Raw genomic sequence first — 24,237 nt, forward strand, 5'->3', positions numbered from 1 at the left:
CCAAGAACATCTGTCATGAACCACCCTGTTCAGATCTTGTAAGTTCAGGTCTGTGGCTTCCTTTATGGAATCAATCCCTTTCTTGTTTTGCCTTCCCCTTTTTCTACTCCCTTCTGTTTTTCCCAGAATTTTTGTCTTTTCTAGTGAATCATGTCTTCTCATGGTGTCCAAAGTATGATAATGTCAGTTTCATCATTTTAGCTTCTAGTGACAGTTCTGGTTTAATTTGTTCTAACACCCAGTTATTTGTCTTTTTTTGTGGTCCATGGTATACGCAAAGCTCTCCTCCAACACCACATTTCAAATGTGTTGATTTTTCTCTTATCCGCTTTTGTCATTGTCCAACTTTCACATCCATACATAGAGATCGGGAATACCATGGTCTGAATGATCCTGACTTTGGTGTTCAGTGATACATCTTTGCATTTGAGGACCTTTTCTAGTTCTCTCATAGCTGCCCTCCCCAGTCCTAGCCTTCTTCTGATTTCTTGACTATTGTCTCCATTTTGGTTAATGACCGTGCCAAGGTATTGATAATCCTTGACAAGTTCAATGTCCTCATTGTCAACTGTAAAGTTACAGAAATCTTCTGTTGTCATTACTTTAGTCTTTTTGACATTCAGCTGCAGTCCTGCTTTTGCGCTTTCCTCTTTAACTTTCATCAGCATTCATTTCAAATCATGACTGGTTTCTGCTAGTAGTATGGTATCGTCTGCATATCTTAAATTATGGATTTTTCTCCCTCCAATTTTTGCACCTCCTTCATCTTGGTCCAATCCCGCTTTCCATATGATATGTTCTGTGTATAGATTAAACAAATAGGGTGATAAAATACTCCCCGTCTCACACCCTTTCCGATGGGGAACCAATCGGTTTCTCCATATTCTGTCCTTACAATAGCCTCTTGTGCAGAGTATAGGTTGAGCATCAGGACAATCAGATGCTGTGGCACCCCCATTTCTTTTAAAGCATTCCATAGTTTTTCATGATCTACACAGTCAAAGGCTTTGCTGTAATCTATAAAGCACAGGGTGATTTTCTTCTGAAATTCCTTGCTCCGTTCCATTATCCAACGTATGTTTGCAATATGATCTCTGGTGTCTCTTCCCTTTCTAAATCCAGCATTTCTCACTCCATACATGGTAAGTGCCTTTGTTGTAGAATCTTGAGCATTACTTTACTTGCATGGGATATTAAGGCAATAGTTCAATAATTACTGCATTCCCTGGGATCCCCTTTCTTTGGAATTGGGATGTATATGGAACACTTCCAGTCTGTGGGCCATTGTTTCGTTTTCCATATTTTTTGACAGATTTTTGTCAAAATTTGAACAGATTCAGTCTCAGTAGCTTCTTCCAAGTATTTTAAGAGCAGCTTTCACCTCACATAAAATTTCTAAAATTTCTGGTTCTTCATCATACGGTTCCTCCTTGAATGAATCTGTCATCCTGGCATCTCTTTTATAGAGTTCTTCAGTGTATTGCTTCAATCTTAAGCCCCATTTCCCCACAATTCCTAGTTCTTCTCTGTTCCCTACTTTTGCATTCCAGTCCCCCATGATTATCAGCACATCTTGTTTTGGAGTGTGATCAATTTCTTCCTGTACCTCTGGGTAAAATCTCTCCAAATCTTCTTCTTCTGTGTTTGCTGTTGGAGCATAGACTTGGATGATGGTTATGTTGATAGGTTTTCCATTTAATCTCATTGATATAACTCACTCAGACCTTGCGTTGTAGCTCCTAATTGCTTTTGCTACATCACTTCTCACTATTAAAGCAACCCCATTTCTTCTTAATTTCTTATTCTCTGCATAAAATATTTTGTAGTTGCCTGATTGAAAATGTCCCATTCCCGTCCATTTTAATTCACTCACACCAAGTATTATAATGTTGATACGTTCTATTTCTTTCTTGACAATTTCTCACTTTCTCTGGTTCATGCTTCTCACATTCCATGTTCTTATTGTGTGCGTCGTACAGCTCCAGACTCTCCTTTCGCATCTGTGTGCATCAGCCTCTGGGCTTCCATTCGGCTTTGACCCAGCTGCATCATTAGTCACAGTGCTACTCATACTTGTCCTTTGTTCTTCCCCAGTAGGTTGTTGAGTGCCTTCTGACCTGGGGGGTCTCATCTTCCAGCACTATCTCATGTTGCACTTTGGATTCTCTGTTCATAGGGTTTTTGTGGTAAGGGGTATTCAGAGGTGGTTTACCATTGCCTTCCTCTGAGTTTGGATGCATCTTAGTCTGGTGTCTCAGCTTTGACCATTCCGCCTTGGGTGACCCTGCTAGGAGTCTAGCCTCTTGGTCTAGACTCCTGATGGCATTGTTCAGCTTCTTCAACACACTCAAACCCCCTCACCACATTAAGGTGTGCATCCCAAAGGGGGAAGCAGTATATAAATTTTGTTAAATAAAATAAGATAAAAAATCTCCTCCTACAGTGTCTCAACCTGAATAATACCACAGGGGATATGATGGGTGCATTTTAACCTACCTCAAATCATTTGCGTTTTAAAATAATCTGTTGTCTTAAAGCCAAGCTTCACAATTAATATTCCCATATAATCTATCCAATGATGCACAGTTCCTCAGACTGGGGATGGGGTCAGTTTTGAATTCATACACTCACACATGCACTCATGGACACTTCCCTGCACATTTAAAGCAAGCTTGCCAGAGAGAAAGCTTGACTACAAAGTTCTCTCTGACATGCCAATTTTCTATATGCATAAAATATTTTATGTAGGAGGGCATTAAATGTATACTGTAAAGAACATTTACTAGCACCTTTTAAGACTTGGCTCCCTGACTAAAATGCAAATACCATAAATACCATAAATACCATGAATATGATAACACAGTGAACTGCAGTACAAATTAAAAAGTCAGCACAAATATCATCAAAAAAACTTAAGGGAAGAGTAAAAAAAGGTTTCACCTGGCACTGAAAAGAGACTAGAGAGAGACAGTGCCAGCTGAACGTTACAGAGTTATGTACTAGCTGATTTGATAGCATGTGAAGTGGTTCTCAGTAAACAGACTAAATTAATAATGTTGTTCTCCATGGAATCTAAGGTGGTGCAGTCCATCAATATATACATTACATGGGACTACTGATCATGTATCTTAGCTGCTAAAAGTTGTGCTGTGGTGTGCTGCAGGGTACCATCTTGTCCCCCATGCTGTTTAACATCTATATGAAGCCCTTGGGAGCATTCATCAGGAGATTTTGGGTGAGGTGTCAGCAGTACGCTGATGATACTCTATACCAGCTCTATTTCTCTGTAACATCTGAATCGGGAGAGGCCGTACAAGCCCTGGACCGCTGCCTGGACTCGGTGGTGAGCTGGATGAGGGCCAGTAAACTGAGTCTGAATCCTAGCAAGACGGAGATGCTGTGGGTTGGTTGTTCCTGAGTTCACATAATTGGTCAGTTGCCTGCTTTGGATGGGGTCATACTCCTTCTGAAAGAGCAGGTCCATAGTCTGGGGATGCTCCTGGATCCATCTTTGTCACTAGAGGTCCAGGTGACTTCAGTGGCAAGGAGTGCCTTTTACCAGCTTCAGCTGGTAAGACAGCTATGGCCGTTTTTGGACCGGGATAGCCTGACCGCTGTTATCCGTGCAGTGGTAACCTCCAGTCTGGATTACTGTAATGCACTCTATGTGGGGCTACCCTTGAGGATGGTCCGGAAGCTGCAGCTTGTGCAAAATGCAGCAGCGAGACTGCTCACTGGGGCAGGTTATCACCAACATGTCACCCCACTGCTGAAAGAATTGCACTGACTGCCCATTAGCTACTGGGCCAAGTTCAAGGTTCTAGTTTTGTTGTACAAAGCCCTATATAGCTTGGGACCAGGATACCTGAAAGACCATCTTATCCCTCATATACCCAGACGATCATTGCGCTCTGCAGGTGAGGGCCTCCTACAGATACCATCTTATCAGGAGGTTCGTTCTGCACAACATAGGAAACAGACCTTTAGTGTGGTGGCACCAAACCTTTGGAATTCCCTCCTGTTAAATATTAGACAGGTGCCATCTCTGTTATCTTTTCGGCACCTACTGAAGACCTTCCTCTTTCAACAAGCCTTTTAAGCTGAGACCTCATCCCAGTCTGCATCTGTGTTGGAATTGCTTTTTAATATGTTTCATTATCCTTAAGCATATATCTCATTCAAGATTCAGTCAGAGCAATTGACCCATTTACACACATTCAGTTTAGTAAGGTATTTGAACTGTTTTGGGAACTGGATACTTTCTTGTACTTTAAAAATACACAGACGAGATAGTCAACATGATGCCCTCCAGCTGATGTGTACTACAACACCCTCATCCCTAACCATTTGCCATGCTGGTTGGGGTTAATGGTAAGTGTAGTCCACAGTATCCAGAGGGCATGGAGTTAGCTACCCGACACAGGCTATTATCTCTTTTTGCCAGTTCACCCCACCCCCACTCTGGCTGATTTTCCCTTCCACTGTTTTATGGTTATTTCTGTTCCAAATCTGTTCCCTATTCCACATGAAGAGAAATACAAGAAAATCAAATTGTTGTTATATTTCCCCTTCATTGTATGTTTATATTTTATGTTGCTTTTTATTTATTTTTCTGTATTTCAATCACATGCCTGAAATCTGTGTACTTTTTTTGCTAAAATTTCTCATATAAATAATCATCTGTATCATTGCATTGTGCTTTCATTTTCTAAGATGAAATAAAGTTTGGAAGCAGGGGGAAAAAAAAACCTGTTACTGGCAAAACAACGCAGTAGAGTGGCAGCATGCTGTTATACAGGGCATGTTTATACATGCAACTACTTGATTTTTCATCATTTAAAGCCCAATCCTATGACTCAGAAGTAAGTACTCACTGCTCAGAGTACAACAGGACTTGGTATGAGGCAAATGTGAGCAGGATTGCAGCCTTAATTATGCAACATGGATGACTGAGAACTCAAATGTGTAATGTGAAAAGTACTGCGTTTGAGGGTCTGGAAGATGGTCTTTCTGTAGTAATGGCTCATTCAGATATATGCAAGCCTACCTAGAGACCTAAAACTTCCAGAAATATTGAAGCCATGGGAGGAAAAATGTTTTCCCCCATTATTATTATTTTTTGGGGGGGGTGATTTTGGGGAAAATGGAAAAATATGCAATACTTATGTTTTGAAATGCCCTTTACAGATCAAAAGTTACTTTGTTACTTAGGGATATGTTTAGGAACATAAAATGTATTATGTATAACTTGGTTTGCCATAAAATGATCATGTTTGGTATATTAAAAGTACAGTTTATTCACACAATATTTACAAACTGAATTTACTTTTATTTATTTTGTTGCAAACGGAGCTACAAGCTGCTGAACTGTAAGGAACCTAGTATCTCTTTCGTTTTGCCAGTTGATGAGGAGCAGACAAAAACAATGAAACAGAAGCAGCTATCAACAGTATAGTAAAACCTAAAAAATAATAATGTGTTCTGACATTTATTTTATCTCCTCCAGTCCTCCACAGTGTCAAGCAGACATAAAGCACTCATTTCCATTAAAACAGCTGAGAAAAGGGGGGAGGGAAAACAAATCCAGTGCAAATTACATGACATTTAATCAGTCTTATTTAGTGAGCTATCGCTATCGGGTTCTGCTTCTCCTGCTTCAATATTTGTCATCGTATAGGATGATGCATAAAGGACAGAAGCAGATCAACCAACTCTGCCAGCAAAGGAAGTGCAAAAACAGAGAAGGCAAAGAATCCTCCTTCCTGCTCTTGTTACAATGACAGTGCCCCCTAGCGGCAGAAATGCACCTTGCTCTTGCATTTGAGAGTTGTACCCTCAGTGTGCACTTCAGGACTTGCTTATCCTCAGTGTACAGAAATTGTAATTATTTGATACTGCCCAGGGGAGTAAATATATTCACATCTTGTCTTAAACATTTTATTCATCATTCTAAAAGAAAATATTTTATAATCCATTTTCCCCCAGAAGAAAAGGCTTTGGAAAAATTGGAGGGAAAATAAGGTGCAGGGTTTTCTTCCAAATTTTCCATCCCCCCCCCCCCGAGCCTTCTCTAAGCCAATCATTTGATGCTTCAGTCATCAAGTGCAATTATCAGGCATGTGTGGACCTGTCCTTTGCTGCAAAAGCACAAGAATCTGAGCAGGAAGAAAGGAAAATGTGCTATGCTGTACTTTTTGCATGTATCAGAGTGAGCCAAAAACTCAACGTAGATTACAGAATTGCAATGTTATGTACATATTATACAATGTAAAATCTCATCTGACCTCAATGTAGTTAGTAGGCAGAATTCAGAGAAAAATATGGATGCTGAAGTGACCGAAATCAATGAGAAACAAGCTGATAGTTGGGTTGTGCCTGATGGAGCCAGAGGTAAGACAAGGCACGGTTCTCACTATGTGGTGAAATTAGCTATTACTGTAAAATGGGATCCTCATGGGACTGTGTTGTCTCAAGTTGTCTAGTTTATGACCAACTCTGAGGTAACCATCACATATTTTTTCAGGTTATCCCAAAGCCATGGAGATTATAGATTGTACTGAATTTCTATAATTCAGCAGTTTCATTGAATATTTCCATTGTGCAGTACTATACACCTGCATTTGAACAGAAATCTGAGGGAACTGGAGAGTGATAAATTTATCATAACCAGCTGGCAAGATAGTACAGATGTCTGGCTTACCAGTTCTGGTGTGTAACTCTCCTGACTGCACTGCTGCTCACCAGGACTGGAATGGGGCAGGTGGTAGTGCAGGCAAGGGAAGCACCAGGCCCACACATGCCTGATAATTGCACTTGATGACTGCAGTGGCAGACACAGATACATGTGTACTTCTGCCCCTCGATCCCACTGACCTGGTGCTTTCCCCACCCGCACCACCACCCTGTCCCACCCCATTCTAGTAGTGGCAAGTGGCAACTCTGCTGGAACTGAGAGGATGGTGCGCTGGTAATGCCCCATCTCACATGCCCAGCTGTGGCTTACCAAGTTGCTGTGTGTACTTTTGTGGCATGCTAGCACTTGTTACATGCCCGTCTGCATTCACCTTCTGTAATATTCCACCAAGCGGTAAGATGAATTATATCTGTTTCTCTAATTCTCTTACTGAGTGCAGATATGCAGCAAGAGTCTTCTCACCTCACCACTTGGTGGAACATTATGGACAACTGGCTTACCAAATAGTTACATGCACTTGTAGCAAGTTATCACTTGGTATGCAGTATTCACTCATCATAAGGCAGATTTCCACCCAAACAAGCACCTGGCCTGGAAGCCTTATAAAGTCCAAAACTGCCACACTTCAGAAAGCTCCAGATCTGTTCCAAAAACAGCTGGAGAGTTCTAGTGCTATGAGAGCTCAATGTCTACTCTGCCTCTTTGCCATGGCAGAAGCCTTAGAGTTTGCAAGAGAGGAAGTAGCACAGCACACGTATAAAACCCCCAATTTTATATACACAGAGGCATCTGATGCAGTAAGATGTTAATAGAGACAGCACACTGGAGACCCCTGACCATGCTTAAGGACATCTAGCCACATTAGCACTCATATCCATAGTGGATGGTGGAATTTACTGTAGATTCCAGAGTGTAGCTAGAGCAGAATGGAATCTCCTTCAACATTTTTTCAGAGAAATAGAAACATATAATTAGCTCTTTACCACCTCCAGATGGAGTTCAATACATGCCATGTGAATAAAACTTGAAAAGTTGTTTAAAAACTGGCCATTTGGTAGACAATTTTCGTTATAGTTGACTGGATAATTTTTAGATATATAATTTTAAGTCCAGGCACTGAACTATTTAGAAATCTGGACCACTCTCATCCACCTCAGTGCCTCCATTTCAGGCTCTTAATGAGGAATGAAGTGGGTGATGAGTGTGCTTCCAGTTGACCCTGCAGTACCCAACTCACAGTAAGGAAGGAATGTAAGTAGTTGTAACATATGGTTTGTATTAGCATGACAGTTAAGCACTGTGAAAATCCCAAGTTGTAGATCAGGTTGGTTTTCATACTATATTCAATAGAGAACCATTGGAGTCATCAGAATCTTATGTGATCACCTAAAGATTTGCCCCGTAATGTTTTGCAATGGGTTCCATGAAAGATATGCAAGGATTCCTCAGCAGAGACATTGATTGGGGAGGGGGTCCATTGTGGTAAATAATCCAAACGTTGTGAGTTTATGAGAGGCCACACTACAATGCACTGGAAAAAAGGGCCCAACCATCCTATGATGAGGTGTTTTTAATGACCTTGGTGTAATTCCACCTGTGACGGCTTATCCTAGCCACTAGGCTTAACTATTCAGACATGCTAGAGTAAATTGTATCAAAATATAATCAAGCTACAATCCATAGATGCTGGTTGTCCAAACACTGGCCAACATATACACAGATGCATACATATAATTTGAAACTCTTACATTTGCCCAAACTGGCCTCTATGGCTACTGTGAGTCCCCTTCCCAAATAAAAAGCAAACCTAAGATACAGTACTAATTGTCATTATCTAAATGTGTATATTTCCTTTCTGTTCAACAATATCCAAACAATATAACATTTTAAAATATATAATACCCGACCATTAAAAAACACTTCAACAGAATCAGACAAAATAACTTGGCTTTTGCCAGTCACTTTCATTAGTTGTGGCGTTGTTTTGGTATGTTGGTTGAGCCACAAATAGGTAATATTTGAATTAGCTGGCTGAAGACAAAGTCATTTAAAAACAACAAAATATGGAGGAGGGAAAAATCAGTGCATGTAACATTTATTTCCAAGCTATCTGGCAATGAAAAATAGGCTCTTATTTGTTTGAATGGATTTTACGATAAAATGGTTTTACTCAAATTCCAGTATCATTCTATTCATGTTTCTTTGGAAGTGAATAGATTCAGTGGGGCTTACTTCCAAGTAAATGTACATTGGCTTGTAACACAAATATAATTGAAATCAATCAATGACTATTTAGAAATGTGTATTTCATGTCATGAGGCACATAAGTGATGGGTGTGACTGATCAGTGATAAAAAAAAATCAAGGGCAATGAATTAATCTGGGGAAAATGAAGAAGTATTTTCCCGTTTTCCACCAAAACAAAATCACCCCTCCCCACACCCACCCTCACACACCCTTTGGGGGGATTCCGGCCTATTTTGAAAAACAAATGTCTATGTATTTGGCTAACTGTCATCAGTTTTGCATGACCTAGGTGTGCTTATATACAACATCACTATGTATAAATTTGTTAGAAGCCACACTATTTGATCATTTCCGCCTCCCTTTTCCTCCTCTTTGTTTTCCCCATTGGAGATTGCCAAGGAAGTGAGACTGGGTCTCAAAACCATGGTGAGCATTTAAAAAATCATGTATGAAATAAAAAAAAAATCTATGCTTGCAGTCACTCCCTGAAACCTCCTATGTGCCCACCCTTCCTACATCTTTAGTTGCCTGTAGTGAATGCACACCTCAACTACACAAAGCACACATTTCCCCAGTCTTCAATTCTGCCATTTCCAAACAGATCATTTTCAAAGCTCTTGGCATGCATGCATGTGGCATTTTCCTGGAAGATGTGATTGTTCTTCATTTACTGCTCTTTATCTGCATTATTCTGAACCAGAGTCTGGCCATCTGTCCATCTAGCTGGTCCTATCTATGCCAGCTGGTGGCACTTTTCTAGCATCTCAGGCAAAGGCCTTTTCAGCATTGCAACTGAGGTCCTTTTTAACAAGATGTGCCAGGTATTGAACCTGGGCCCTTCTGCATGCAATGCATGTGCTCTCCTACTAAGCTATGATCCTTCCCTTAACTTTACAAAACCTGTAGCCATATATGTATAGAAACACATTCCTTGCTGCTGCTGGAGTTCCCTCCCCTAATTCAAGGGTGCAAAGGGCCACCGGAATTCCCAAAGGCAACATTCCATCCTGTGCGCAGCCTTGCTTATTCTGTGTTGGAGTGCCCATTCATGAGGTAAACTATTTTGAAGTTCCACCTATCTAGTTAATGTTAAAACCATGTTGGGGTACAGTTCATTTTTCTCATATTACAAAAAGAAAGAAACGGATATCCTGTCTCAAGATTTTTCTAAAAATACGATGTCTCTGATTATGTCTGTCATTCCAGGTTTCTGTCTTGTGGGGAAGTATTCACTGATTCATGGAGTCAGTCAGTGGCTCCAAACATGTATATATTCTGTCTAAAATCAGTTTCAGAGTTTTAAGATCTTTATAGTACAAAGCTAATTTTTTTTCTAAATTAAAAAACATGACATTCAAAACATTTTTCCTACCTCAGTAATTGAAGAATTCAACAGAAGCCCATAGAGTTGCACTAATACTAGCAAAATATATCTTCACACTCTTTGGTTGTCAGTGGATTTGGTCTACAGGGAAACATGAAACAAATATGAAAGTCCTTCATCAAGCGAGACATCTGAGGAATTTCAAAGGAATGTAAACATTTTAATAAACTGCACATGGGTCATGCATTCCTAATTTTAGTTCCTCCACCTGGCTACCAGGAAGTCATCAACATTCAATGGATTATGAAATAGTTTTGACAGGAGCTCAGAACCCAGACATCTTGGTATAAGGAACATATGTTTGGAGGTCTATAAGGTTTCCTTCTATGAATAACAAATGTGTTTTTGTCACAGCAGTTAGTAAACAAGCTTTGGTTTTTAAAAAATGATATTGAATCCCACCAGGAAATCATGTCAATTATGCCAAGGTGTCAGTTATGCTAACAAATACTTCTTTGTTTGTTTTAAAAAGCCCCACCATTGTTCTTATTTGCACATAATATAGGGAAAATAGAGATGCAACAGAAAGATAAAGAAATGCAACTGGGTGCAGGACAGACAAAATAAAGTACTACTGCAAACAGTTCATAATTAATGTGTGGAATTCATGGCACTAGCCTAGGTGGAGAATGTCTATTTATTTTAAATATATATATCGGCTATTTCTCCAAAGAAACTCCAAACACCTAACAAACAGTTAAAAAAACCCACCAGAATAAAATCTCTGAAAAGCTACTAGTTATTATGGATCTATGGAATCTCCAGGTTCAGAAGTAGCCACTGGATACCAATTGCTGGGGGCAACAATATGAGCGGGCTATTGTCTTCAAGCCAAGCTTGTGTGCTTCCAGGAGGAATAGGAACATAGGACATTGTCCTGTGCTGAGACAGGCGAATAGTTCATGTAGCTCAGTATTATCTAAGCTTGCAGAGAGAGCTTCAGACATGAGTCTTCCCCAGCCATGCCTGGAGATGCCAAGGACTCGGCCTTTGGTTTTGCATGCAGAGTACATGCTCTGTCACTGAGCTACAACCCTCTGCTATCTAGTTGAGCACCCAGGGAGAGAGGATGCCAAACTAGATGGGCTTTTGGACTGATTCAGGGGCTTTACTTATGTCCTTATATTTTGCACATTATTGCCCAACAGTATCCCCACCAAGAAATCAAATAAGAGGAGTGGGACACTTGGCACTGCCATTGCCTTTTACTGCTCTTATCCTACCAGAGAATCTGCAAATATTATGAAATCTGTTTCAGCCAACGAACACCAGAACTTCGGGTCACAGCCTAGATTTTTTTCCCCAGAATTTCAGATTCACCAGCTTCCCAGAAACATAAGACTGCACATAGAAAGGCAAGTCAGCATTAGGCAATTGTAGGGTGACTCTGTCCACAGATTCTTTATGCACAAAAGCATTTCCAAGGTTATTTCCCTGCAAAAGGGATTGTCCCCAGTGACATTCTATGAGGATATCACAACAGTGGCATTTGCTTTACTTTCTAGGAAGTAAGTAGTCACACAAAAAGTGTGTTTGTGAGAGAGGAAGGGATGGGCCTCCCCCAGTGTTTTTCATATGACTATCAAGAGCAGGGAATGTGCTTCTGTTTCCTCTTTAGTTGTCTTTCATGGCTTAGTACAGTGTAGTGGCTACTTCCCTGTGGAAAGATACTAGAGGGATGCACCAGCCACAGGATCCGACTTGTATGTGTATCTTTGGGAAGCAGACTGATCTGTTTGGGAGTGGCTGTGTATCTTTCCACTTTGACTTGTTATTCAAGACTGAATTAGATCTGTTAAAAATAAAGCCCTGTTTTCTTCCCATTCACTGTAATAGGAAATCTAAAAACAGCTATATATTTTTCCTTTTTCACAGAAGTTGATCAATTTCATAGGCATAGCAGCACCTCCAAAGTGGATTAAGTGTGTAAAATTGTAGGCAGATACACTCAGGGGGTTTTGTACAGGGCACCTTTAAATTTTGATTTTTTTAAAAAAGAAAAATTGTATAACTTTTTGTTTTTCTGCCAGAATTGGATACAATTTCCAGGCAGTCACTCCTTCTGAGGAGATGAAGCCTACTGAATTTCAGAATGACAGCTGCAGTGGTTCATCCACAAAGACAGGCGTCACCATTTTAGGATTGGGACAATACCTGTTATCAGGGACCGGGGGGAAGGGTAAACAAATAACATGAAACCCTAAGAAAGACTGAGATGGGGAAATCTCAGCCCTCAGCAAGGATCCTGTTAACCCAAAGGTCATTTGGATTTGGGCTTATGCCTCCCACAGATTTTGGGGGGTACATGGAGACCTCTCCCTTGACTTGCATAAGGAAAAACGGTGAAAAAAATAGCAGAAATCTCCAGGGAATACTTGGGGTGGAGAAAAGGTTGCACAACAAGGACCCTGTTACCCCAAAGGTGGCGGTGGTGGTGGTATTCTCCCCACAACCATGGATTTTGGGGGATACAGCCAGTTGCCTCATGGAGTGAAAAATCTTTCCACCGACTTTATTGTGGAAGGCATAGAACCTTATAAAAAACTAACTTTTAAAAATCCCTTCCTCACATCATTGTGATTGGAGTGCCCTGGGAAAACAATTCACTATGATTAAAACCTAGACCTGTCTGTCAAAATGAAAGATCCCCCATTCTACCTCTAGGGATGGAAGAGAAATTTGATTGCAGTCACATTTAAATGTGAACTTACCTAAGTACTACTCTCACAACAATACATGAACTGAAACGCAGCCATCCTTCAAAATTTGTAATTCTCCAAATTTTGCCATGCATTTCTCCAGTGAAGAAATTTATAGAAAAATGCACATATTAGTATATGGTGTGTGCATAAAATTGTATTTGTGAAAATAACATACAAAAATGCATTACATTCAGGAAAATCTTTCAAAAACATGTTAGACAAAATTCCAGACAAATATGTGTATATTAGAAAAAAATCACACTAAAATGCTGATGAATTTTCATGAGGACTTTAAAAAAAACTGATTTGGAAATGTGCGGAACTGAATTTAAGATTGGAAAAATGAAAAACTGAAAAAACCCACAATTGATAGATTCTCCCATCCCTACTCCTCTCAAATTCTGGGCACTTCCCCAGTCAGCTTAGTTTCATATCTTGGTGGCGGTGGGTACACAGCCTCCATTTTTTGGACAGCCAATGCCACAGAACCAGTTTGAAGTGTAAGGAGTACCTGATCCACTTTAGATTGTTAACAGCACAAACTCAGATACATGAGAACCTTCCCTGAATCATCCCAATTCAGTTTGTAATTTGGGGGTACTCACGGAGCCAATGCACACCCCTACTGGATACCACACAGTATAATTAATGTTTGTATAACGGGTTCATGAGGGATGGGCAGATCACATCATAGGTCTTCAGAGAGGTGTGGCACTGTTTTGAGATCTTTCCACATGATACATCCATCCCATGTCATTCCAGTATTCAGTTCAAATGTTGCTATAGTATGGCATCCACCCCTGAGGAACTTGGAACTACACTTTACCCAAAACACTTGAATTGGTCCTCAGCAAAAAGACTGTAGGAGTCAAATAATTTCATAGGTGATGAAACCAAAGTAACTGTTCATATAAACACAAAGATCTACCCATCACGTGCCACAATTCATTCATCCCCCTCAGACTTTCTTCCTGAAAATTACATACTCACTGGATCCTTTGGATAGTCTCACTCAGAGCTGCTTCCTATGTTCAAACAAGCAGGGAAAGAAGCAATGAGTGATAAGCAACCATATGAAGCATCTCTCCCCCCCCCAATCTAAATGTTCTGAATTTGCCTTGAGGATTTTATGTAGAAGTTCAATCATACTACAGAGTCTGTATGTGTGTTTAGGTTTTCATTGTTAAATAAAAATACATCTACCACAATAGAAAAAAAAAATCTTCATATAAAGTTTCCAAAGTAAAGATGTTAAAATATGAGTAGAAGTTTGGTAACCAACTTGCATAAAAACTATTTAGGTCAGCCATTATTTTATTTATTTCTTTATTTAAGACTTTCACATATCACTTAACCATTCGACATTTCTAAGCCACTTCCCGTTTTGGTCACTGCTCCTTTCCTAATTTTACTTAGTATCATAATTTTCTTTCAACCTCAAACGATTTTTCTTGCTACTAAAACTCCTTCATACATCAAACTTGGACTTAACATAGCTACATCACTTTGTATCAGACTCATTCAAGCTTTGTTTACATTTACAGTATGTTAGCCAATAAACTAATGATCGTTGTTTGAGGATCACCTCCTCCTACACAATTATTACTTTGCCAATTGCTCTCTTCTGCTTTGTCTGTTATACTAATTTACTTTGAAATAATTCGGCTTGTGGTGGCTTCTGAAATAGGGTAATTTTTACATTTTTAAGAAAATGGTTGTACCCACAATGGATCTCTCAGGAGTGCTAAAATCTAACTCGTTCTAGTGCATGTGTATGTATTGTCACATTTAGAAGGGATCTCCAACATCTCCTTAAAGGCAAAACTGGTCAGGGACATTATTTTACCAAAGCCAGAAACCACAAAACAATGACTTTCTCTGGCAAGTAGGGACAGCTGAGACATTTGTGACCATGAGCTTTGGGGCTGAAGTTAAAGATTTGAAGTTGGGAGTTGAAGTTACCTAAAAACAAAGAAAGGGGTAGCTCAATCTTGGTGAGTCTTTAACTGACCTATGTTTCATCTTCAGATAAGTTGTTAAGTACAGACTAGTTCACACATACAAGGAATCTGCTGCTGGCCACATGTCATGTTCTCACTGAGGATTTTCCATACAAATAGGTACATGGGAGGGATTATGTAGAAATATTCAACTGCATATGAACTGGGGTCTCTGTCATTACACTGTGTAAATAACAGCACGATCCTATAGAAGTAATTTACAGTCAAATGCAAAAATATGAATATGATTTGAGAAAGCATGTTGGAAACACCTAGAACTCCCTGCCCTTGTAAAGAAGGGTTGCGCAGTGATCAACAGCTTTTCAAGCAATTCCTAAGAACTGTTTTTCATGATATGACCAGCATACTAAAGCTCCTTGAAGCTTTTTCTGCATGTGCCACTTGTTCCTCACAGCAAGCTATTTTGTATCTGCATGTTTGCCACACCAGGCATTTGCAAAGCAGCTTGCTGTGTGACATATCCAGCACATGATTTGTTGCCATGCTGCTGCCAGAAAAATTTGGCAGTGGCCTTGAGACAAGTGGATAGTGGCTGTATTGTAACTAGTGATCCTTAGTAAATAAGCTCCTATTGATCAATGTGGAAACTACTCTCTCACAGGTATTTGTTATCCCCAATGGTTGTTGGAGAAAAGAGCCTCATGGATTTCAAAACAGAACTACATATACTTCTGCACGCTATATTATTAGAGAGTCATAGATATATTAAATATAGTAGTGTGGTGCCAGGGTCCCTTCATGCTAGTCACAGCCACACCCCTCCCCCTCCTCCTTTTTTTTCTTTTGAGAATGACATCCTTGTTAATGCGTTCTCCCACAAAAACAGATGTCCCTAGGAGCCAATCAGCATGGCTGACTCACTTCCTTTCACTCTGATTGGCTCCAATCAGCAGGAAAGAACAAGTAAGCATGTCAGAAGACTCTTCTCAGTGGCTAACAGACTCCCCTTTCATGCTGATTGGTTCGTAGGATGCTGGAGAAATAGGAACCCTACTGGTACCCTGCAGCCAAAAAAGTAAGGGGTCTAAGACCCCCTGACACCCTGGTTGACTACACCCCTGATTAATTATAGCCCTTGTGTAATCATTATATAATGTAATATTTATTCTATAATTTAAAACTGCTTCTCTGGGGCCATTGTTTTTTTTCTACGCCTTTCCTTCTCCCAACATCATGGATACAAATGGAATGTTCGATATGCTTGGAGGGAGAAGAAATTTCCTCCTTGCTTAGCTTTCACAATGTAATATTCTCTAGGATGTTTGCTTGTGGTACACCTGGATTATATGAGGTCATTTGTTTAGTGTCTGCTGTTGCGTGGGTGACCCCGCCGTAGAGCGGAAAGTTGGCCAAAACCCAGATAATTATTATTAATTATGTAATTATCACCAAACAATAAACTACACACATGCTGCTGCAGATAAGTATCCTAGCAGACATGTGCATGCATATTTTTATTAGATCGGGGGGGGGAGCCTTAATTGCACATTCCCCTTGATAGATAAGTTTACTGAGCAGGCCAGCATGAAGAAAGGTAAAAATATCCACAAAAAATAAAGGGACACATTTTTCATATCTCTAAGAAAAGGCCTTAAGGTTGAGCTAATTACTTGTTAATGTTTTTGATATATTTCATTGTTTCCCACTTGTTTGTCTATGTTCATTGTATTGATAAATTGTTTTATTGTTTTAATTTAATGCATACTACTATAAGGAATGTGCTGTCAATAACTTGCATATACAAATAAATTATTAATTTACTTACATATTTATTAGTAAATCTAAAACACAATACATTAAATATTTTTGCACGGGCAGAAGCTTCACAGCAGAACTTGGTCAATTCATAACAGCAGCACATGCACAAGAGCTGGAGTATGGCTCCAGTCAGATTTAATAAGAGGTAATAATTGCTAAACTAACCCCAGCAAAACAGCATTCAGAATGCAGTCAGCAGATTTTATATAGCATTAAATGATGTTTGACTAGGTCAGTTGGCAGTGCTAAATTTATGTATACCATTGAGCCTTATTTTCCACATTTATCTATTTCAAATGATTACACCTTGCTAAGTATTGAAACTCTTGACTAATGAGGGTGTAAATTAATGTATTTTAAAAGCCAGCTGTTTATTCATTTATTTGGCTTAATAGTGCATAGTGGATATTTTAAAATGGCAAAAAAATACATGTTACTCCCATTCCCTTCAGCAGGTTATAATAAAAAACTTATTCTGCCCAAATTCTGACAGAGTGAATTGGAATTGCAGCCTTCCAAATGGATTAGACAAATGGGACAGTAATAATGAAGAGAGTGAATGCAGATTTTTTAAAAAAAAAATGCTCCCTGATTGGTTATCCATTATAGACATGGGATGCTCTTCAGTTAGTTTGCAAGCAGCCACATTTTTGGCACATTCATGACTGACATCTTTAGACATGTAAGACATTCATTTTTTAAATCATGAGTAACAAGTACTTTTGCACAGTTCTGAAATGTGCCTTGTGGTGAGAATTGTTTTCATTTTAATAATAAAAAGAATATTAGGCATTGATATACTTCTTTAGAATATTCTGAGCTCTTCACATAATCTTAGTACAGGCATACCCCGCTTTAATGTTCGCAATGGGACCTGAGAGTATACTTTAAGTGAAAATAAACTTTAAGTGAAGCAATTGTCTTCACTTGTACTGCACGCAATCACCACTAGATGGCAGCGGCATCATGCCAATAAAGTGTACGTTATTGCGAAGCGCGTGAACGTTAAGCAGGGTATGGAGACATATGGAGCATGTATGTTACAGCGAGGCGACGTTAAGCGGGGTATGCCTGTACAAGGTTAGCTCCAGGTTTGAGGAGGCAGCTGGTGAAGTACTCTCCAGTGCCCCCGAACATCATTGCCACCACTTTACCATGATTTATTGTGCAAGCTGCAAGCCATCCACATTTTAATTACCCACAATGCTCCAGTGTAGCTTTACTCCAAGGTATTTGGAGAAATGTAAAATGGTGAACAGCTTACAACTTCATACTGCTGCTACTAGGTAAAACCAATCCCAAGGAACTGCAAAGAGTCAGGGCACTGGTGCCCCAGGAACTGTCTGAGGATGTCAGTTGATGATAGCAGGCTTGCTGTGGTGTAATCCTTGCAACAACCCTGTAATACAGGGGCTGGCTATCCTGTGGCCCTCCAGATGTTGGGTTCCAACTCCCATCATCCCTGACCATTGGTCATTCAGGCTGGGGCATGTGTGAGTTAGAGTTCAACAATATCTGGAGGGCCACAGGACAGCCACCCCTGCTGTCAGGTCAATCACAGAATAGTGCTGATGGAGAGTGGTTTGCTACAGTCCCCAGATCGATTCATGGCAGAGACAAGACTCAAAGCTTCCTGTTTTGTATCTCAGTCTCTTATGCCACTATGCTACACTAACTCCTATGAGAGGGTATATAAATGCTTAAATATGCATTGTATTCTGACTCCTTTTCTCACGTTGTTAATTAATGGCCCCGATTCCATAAAAAAATTAAGGATATAATACAACCAGTTTTAAATCTCCTGCTAAATCCCACTGACTTCAGCTAGAGAGAGAATTAAGCATGTCTTAATATCACATGGATCATGCCCTAGACAACATTCAGGAGGGGTTTTCTTGTGGGGTGGAAGAGTAAATCATACTAAATGAGTGCAAATACTTCTGAATTGTTTCTTTTAAATGTTGCATGCAACTGAGCTTTTTAATTACACTAGAATACAAGTTCCAGAATCACACTCCAGTGCAAAGTAAGCAAGATTATCCCAATTTCCTCAAACTAGTAATCTCCAGCCTGCAAGTAAAAGCAACCTTCCACATGCATAGTCTATACAGACGCATATCCCTGTTCATGTTGTAATGCTTGTCCACTGAACTAACTGAATGTGTCTCAACATGTGCAGCCTGTGCAAGAGTCACCATTTACCACCAACTAAAGCTGGGCTGCTCATTCCAGACCTTTTTAAAATGTAGACAACTTTTGAAACACATATTATAGTTCATCATTGTTATGCTGTAATTGGTTGGTTTTCACCTTGGGACAAATGTAGGCAACCATTTGCTAAATGCTAGCTTACTACAGTGGGCATGTAATCACTTCACAAGCTGGTTGCCTGCGTCATCCTGCCAGGGAGTGGAAATAGTTTTTGGGGAATCTGTGAATTTCAGTTTCTCTCTGTTTCTTCCCCCCCCCCCACTCTAAACTTTAGTTCTCCGCATCAGTTTGCAATTTTTTTAAAGGTCCTCATAAAAATTCATCAGCATTTAAATGTGAATGTCTCATAATCTATGTTTGTATGTGTTTTGCATTATATACCCATTTTTACAAAGCAACTTTCCCTAAAATAACAAAATTTTGGATGTTATTTTAATTAATATGTGCATTTTAATATGCCAGTGTATGAATTTTTATGCATATAACTGCACTGTAAAATTTGAGAAATGCAAGTTTCAAAGGATGGTTATGTATCTGTTTGTGTATTGTTTTCAGAAAGTCCAAATTAGGTAGGTTCACCACTGAATGTAAACCAAATTTAATTTCCCCACCATCCCTAAGAATTTTAGCACCCTTCTGATTTCCTGGATTTCTGTCAGGCACTGAAATTAGGTAAAATTCTTCACAATGTATGGAAGACCATCTTAACAAATGATAATATCACACCATCATGGTATGATATTCAACCTCTCTGTGAGATTTTTGGAACAGACATTGAGTTGTTTCCAGTTGTGGCTTTGACTTAGCAGAAAGTGTTTCTGCTCACAAAAGTCAGGGCACACAGTTTTTGCCATTTCCCTCTACAGTCCTTGATATCGTAACTCAATCCATTCCAGAGAGTCTCCCTACCCTCAGGAGCAGCTTTTTTGGTGGGGGGTAACAGGAAGCTTAAGTGGGTTGGGGGATCAGCCAAAATTGGGTGCCCTGGCTTAAAAAAGCAGATGTGATTTCCCCTAGGCAAATCAACCACTGGATATCATTGTTCTAAGTTTTCCACTTTATCTTAAATTCAAGACTGCATTGTTATAGTGAGAAGAAGGTATATAGACTTCCATTATGTCACTATTTTAATTTCCATACATTTTTGTTCTCTTTCCAAATCTTGTGTAAATCCAATTCTGCATCACCTATTGAAGTTATTTGTATCTTTTAGATACAAATCTCTTTTAGATTAAAGCTAATGAAAAGTAATATCTTTGTTGTTGTTGTTATGTGCCTTCAAGTCGATTACGATTTATGGCAACCCTATGAATCAGTGACCTCCAAGAGCATCTGTCATGAACCACCCTGTTCAGATCTTGTAAGTTCAGGTCTGTGGCTTCCTTTATGGAATCAATCCATCTCTTGTTTGGCCTTCCTCTTTTTCTACTCCCTTCTGTTTTTCCCAGCATTATTGTCTTTTCTAGTGAATCAGGTCTTCTCATTATGTGTCCAAAGTATGATAACCTCAGTTTCATCATTTTAGCTTCTAGTGATAGTTCTGGTTTAATTTGTTCTAATACCCAATTATTTGTCTTTTTTGCAGTCCATGGTATGCACAAAGGTCTCCTCCAACACCATCTTTGTTAGGGACTGTAAAACAACATTCTTTCATGTGGTATTTGGAAAAAATGACTTAACCGCATTATCCCATGTTCATATCTTACAGCTTCTAAGAGATGGAAAGTGCCAAGTGGCTATGTTAAAGTTTTCATAACTTTTAACTAGTGTCCCTCTGTTATTTCTTAAAAGTCACTACAAGTAAATAATATAAGCTATAAAATTGTCCAATTTACAGATAAAACACATTTCCCTTTTAAGGATTATACATCATTTGTTCTGACTGGTTTAATACAAGTAGTAGTTATGTATATCTAGGTGCACTAGCATCATCTTTTTTAAAAAAAAGGGGGGACACAAAAATCTTCAGATTTCATGTAACATCCCTAAATTAAAAGAGATATTCTAGGCATTTTGTCAGTCATGTTAAGAGGGTCACAACAATGTACTTCAGTCTCAGTCACCATATTTATAATCACAGCCCACCGAACCTGTCTCTCATAATTAAGTGTTCAGAGCACTCCAGAAGTTTGCCTTTCTCTTTAACTTTAAAAAGCAGAAAATCATGGTGAAGAACTAAATCTGAATTAGAATTTATGAACATGAATCTTCCCTCAACTGTTAGAAATGGCAGGTGCTCTGCTTTTCTACATCTGAATTTGAAGAATGGCATTTGTTCATGGGTATGCTTACTCTGTATTAGGTTGCTCTTTGGGTGTTGCTATAGATTCTGGAATAAGCTATTTGAAGCTTAATATTAATATGGCAACTTGGGAGCTGCTTCATATACATAGCAGCCCTGATAAGATAAGGTCACTGAACTGACCAGAGAAAAACAGGCCAATTTTACTTTTTACCCTTCCTTTAAAAGGAAAAAAAAATCTAAGCTTGATGCCAGATTCTCCCCCTCCCTGTAAAAGCCAGATATGCAGGCTGGTTGCCAGAATTCTTTGAGTAATGCTAGTTTAGGGCAGTAATTAAAATACAATGAGGTGCAAGTCATGGACCTCAGTGAGAGGGTAGAGCATGCAGTTCCTCAGTATCATTCCCACCAAGGGTAGGCTCTGCCCTCATTACCTGCCTGCCAATACCAGTCATGGGGCCAAACAGCAAAATGTTACCGTTAGCCCCATCCTCTGATGCATTAGGTCTGACCGCTTCAAACGTATGCCTTCTCAGGTACCAGAATGTTTAAAATTGAAAGTTGGCAACTCTGCCATCTGAGCAGGATGGGATTGCAGCTGGACTCACAGCCAAGCAGCACTCACTCAGAAGAGCCATTTGCTAGAACTCAAGTCTCAGCATATGCAGCCACTGTGATTGTCGGGGCACAAAAAAAGGCATCCGTGGCTGCGTAAATCATGGTGACCATATGACAGTTTTTGCATAGAGTGCAGCTTTGAAACTTTCTAGCTATAAGTCCAACTGCCCACACACACACATTCTCATGACACTTGCGTGGGATATAATATATGGGCTGTATTAATCTAACTCAGTGTAGACCCACTGAAATTAATAAACCTAAGATAGCCATGGTCATCAATTCCAATGGCTCTACTCTGAGTAAAAGCTAGTTGAAAACAGCCCAAAGTGTGGAATGGTCCATAAAATTGTCAGGGGGGGGAAGTCTCATGTGCTGATTATCTAGTATTTGATATTTGGTACTATTGGGGAGAGGGCCGGGAAAATCATAGCATACCAGACAATGGCATGCTGAGCCACTGTCACTTATCTCAAGCCAATGTCTCAGATATCCCATTACAAAGTGTCTTCTAGCTAGATGGACAGAACAAGCGGTAGTTTGTCTGACCAAATGTGGCATACTTTTGTATACCATTGTACCCTAACATCCTGGTGATAACAACAGCAGAAGAGCTTCTTCCACCCACTGTTGCCTTGAAATGTAAATGGAAGATTTTGGCTTCCATTCAAATAGCTTAAAAAAAACACAACCTAGCATAGATGTCAATGTTGGCTGCTCTCTGGCCTTCTATGAAACTGATAGCTAAATTCTCTGTCCCACCATTATGATCCCAGCAACTCTCTCCTCATATTCTCAGGACCACTCTACACACAATGTTTCACATAAACAATGGAGAAAAACTGTGTACATAATCATGAGTGAGAGAGCATTATGCAGATATCTATTGCTGTGTACATTGAGAATTGAGATTCCACTGCCAACTGCGGTTTCCCAATGTGGGCACAGAAATAAAACAGACTTATGATTATGTACAACAGTATAATCTAAGGGCATTCAGTTGCTCCTAGGGTTCCACAACAAGAAAGAGCAGAGACATTTGCCTTTGTTTTTAGGTATGCAGGGATCAAATTATTTAAGGTCAGAAGAATTTGTGCCAGAATGTATAGAAAGCCACTGTTAGAGTTCTGCCCTTTGTCAAGACTTGGGCCACTATGGTTTAGGTCAAATTTGCACAGCTTGTGACCCACCAACCCAAATCCAGATAATTAGTCATGTACTACCAGATGTTTGACAACCACCATACTTCTGCAGTTCCACTGGGTAGTAGAAAACAAGAGGTTTATTAAGCTGGTGGTGGTCTACCATACATGGTTGGTGAGCTATTTTGGTAGATCACAAGTTATGGAGGCTTTATCGAGATAATTTCCTCCAAACAGTAAAGGTAGTCTTAAAGAGACTTCATAATAGTAGCCTGGACCCAGAGGCCACAAAGACATACATTTAGGATAGAAGGTTAAATGAAATGGGAACTAGACAAATACGTCACCACCTTCTCTTTGGATGGGAATAGAGCCTCCCATACTTTGAGATTAATCAACTTTGATCTCCTCTCTCACAGGATAAAGAAGTGAACCTGGAACAAGTCCACAGGCGTATGAACAGTTTAATTGATGAAGACTTAGCTCACAAGCAACTCTCCCCAGCATCCATCGAAATATCAGCCTTGGAGATTGGTGGCATGCCACCCAGTCAGACCCTAGAGCCTGTCCGCGAATACCAGAACACGCAACTTTCTGTCACCTCCTTTTTACCAGAACAGACCACTCATGGTGCCAGCAGGACACTCACAGGTGCCTCTGGTAGCAACCTGCCGCTGCCTCTTAGCAGCTCAGCTACCATGCCCTCTATACAGTGTAAACACAGATCACCAAATGGAGGACTATTTCGTCAGAGCCCTGTGAAAACCCCCATCCCAATGTCATTTCAGTCCATGCCAGGGGGAGTCATTCCAGAAGCCATGGAGCCATCCCATGGAACATCCATATAAGGAAATTGACCAGCAAAGATTTTTAATACAATGAAAAAGAACTCTTACATTTTTCTTGTACATATCTGTAAATAATGAAAGAATGAAGTGGGGTAAAAAGTGTATTTTGAATATTCCCAATTTTCAAAGTCAGTAAAAAACAAACAAAGAAAAAAGAAAAAAAAAGAAAAATGTATGAATGACTTTGTAAATTTTGTTCTCTATGAATAAAAAAAGGCAAACTCCTTGTTACCATTCTCAAGTGCCAAAGAAGACCTGTTACTGGGACTGAGGGCGGTAGAGTATTTCGCTGGATTTTAACTGGTATTCCTTTTTTGGTTCTTGTTCTAATTTCCTACTTTTAAAGCTGAGAAAACTGTGTTTCTTACTG

General features: G+C 39.7%; 1 protein-coding gene across 4 annotated transcripts in view; it reads left to right on the forward strand.

Annotated features, from left to right (window-relative positions):
• Positions 1 to 24,006, forward strand: part of GRID1 (glutamate ionotropic receptor delta type subunit 1) — a 1,096,368-nt gene extending 1,072,362 nt beyond the window's left edge. For all 4 annotated transcript variants that reach the window (XM_061635045.1, XM_061635047.1, XM_061635044.1 and 1 more), the window contains one exon: positions 23,439 to 24,006. In XM_061635045.1, the coding sequence (XP_061491029.1) occupies positions 23,439 to 23,867 (429 nt within the window). In that variant the 3' untranslated portion in view covers positions 23,868 to 24,006. The remainder of the gene's footprint in view (positions 1 to 23,438) is intronic.
• Positions 24,007 to 24,237: the final 231 nt, after the last annotated feature.

The sequence above is a fragment of the Rhineura floridana genome, chromosome 7 (genome assembly GCF_030035675.1).
Source record: "Rhineura floridana isolate rRhiFlo1 chromosome 7, rRhiFlo1.hap2, whole genome shotgun sequence".
In the NCBI taxonomy this organism is placed as follows: domain Eukaryota; kingdom Metazoa; phylum Chordata; class Lepidosauria; order Squamata; family Rhineuridae; genus Rhineura; species Rhineura floridana.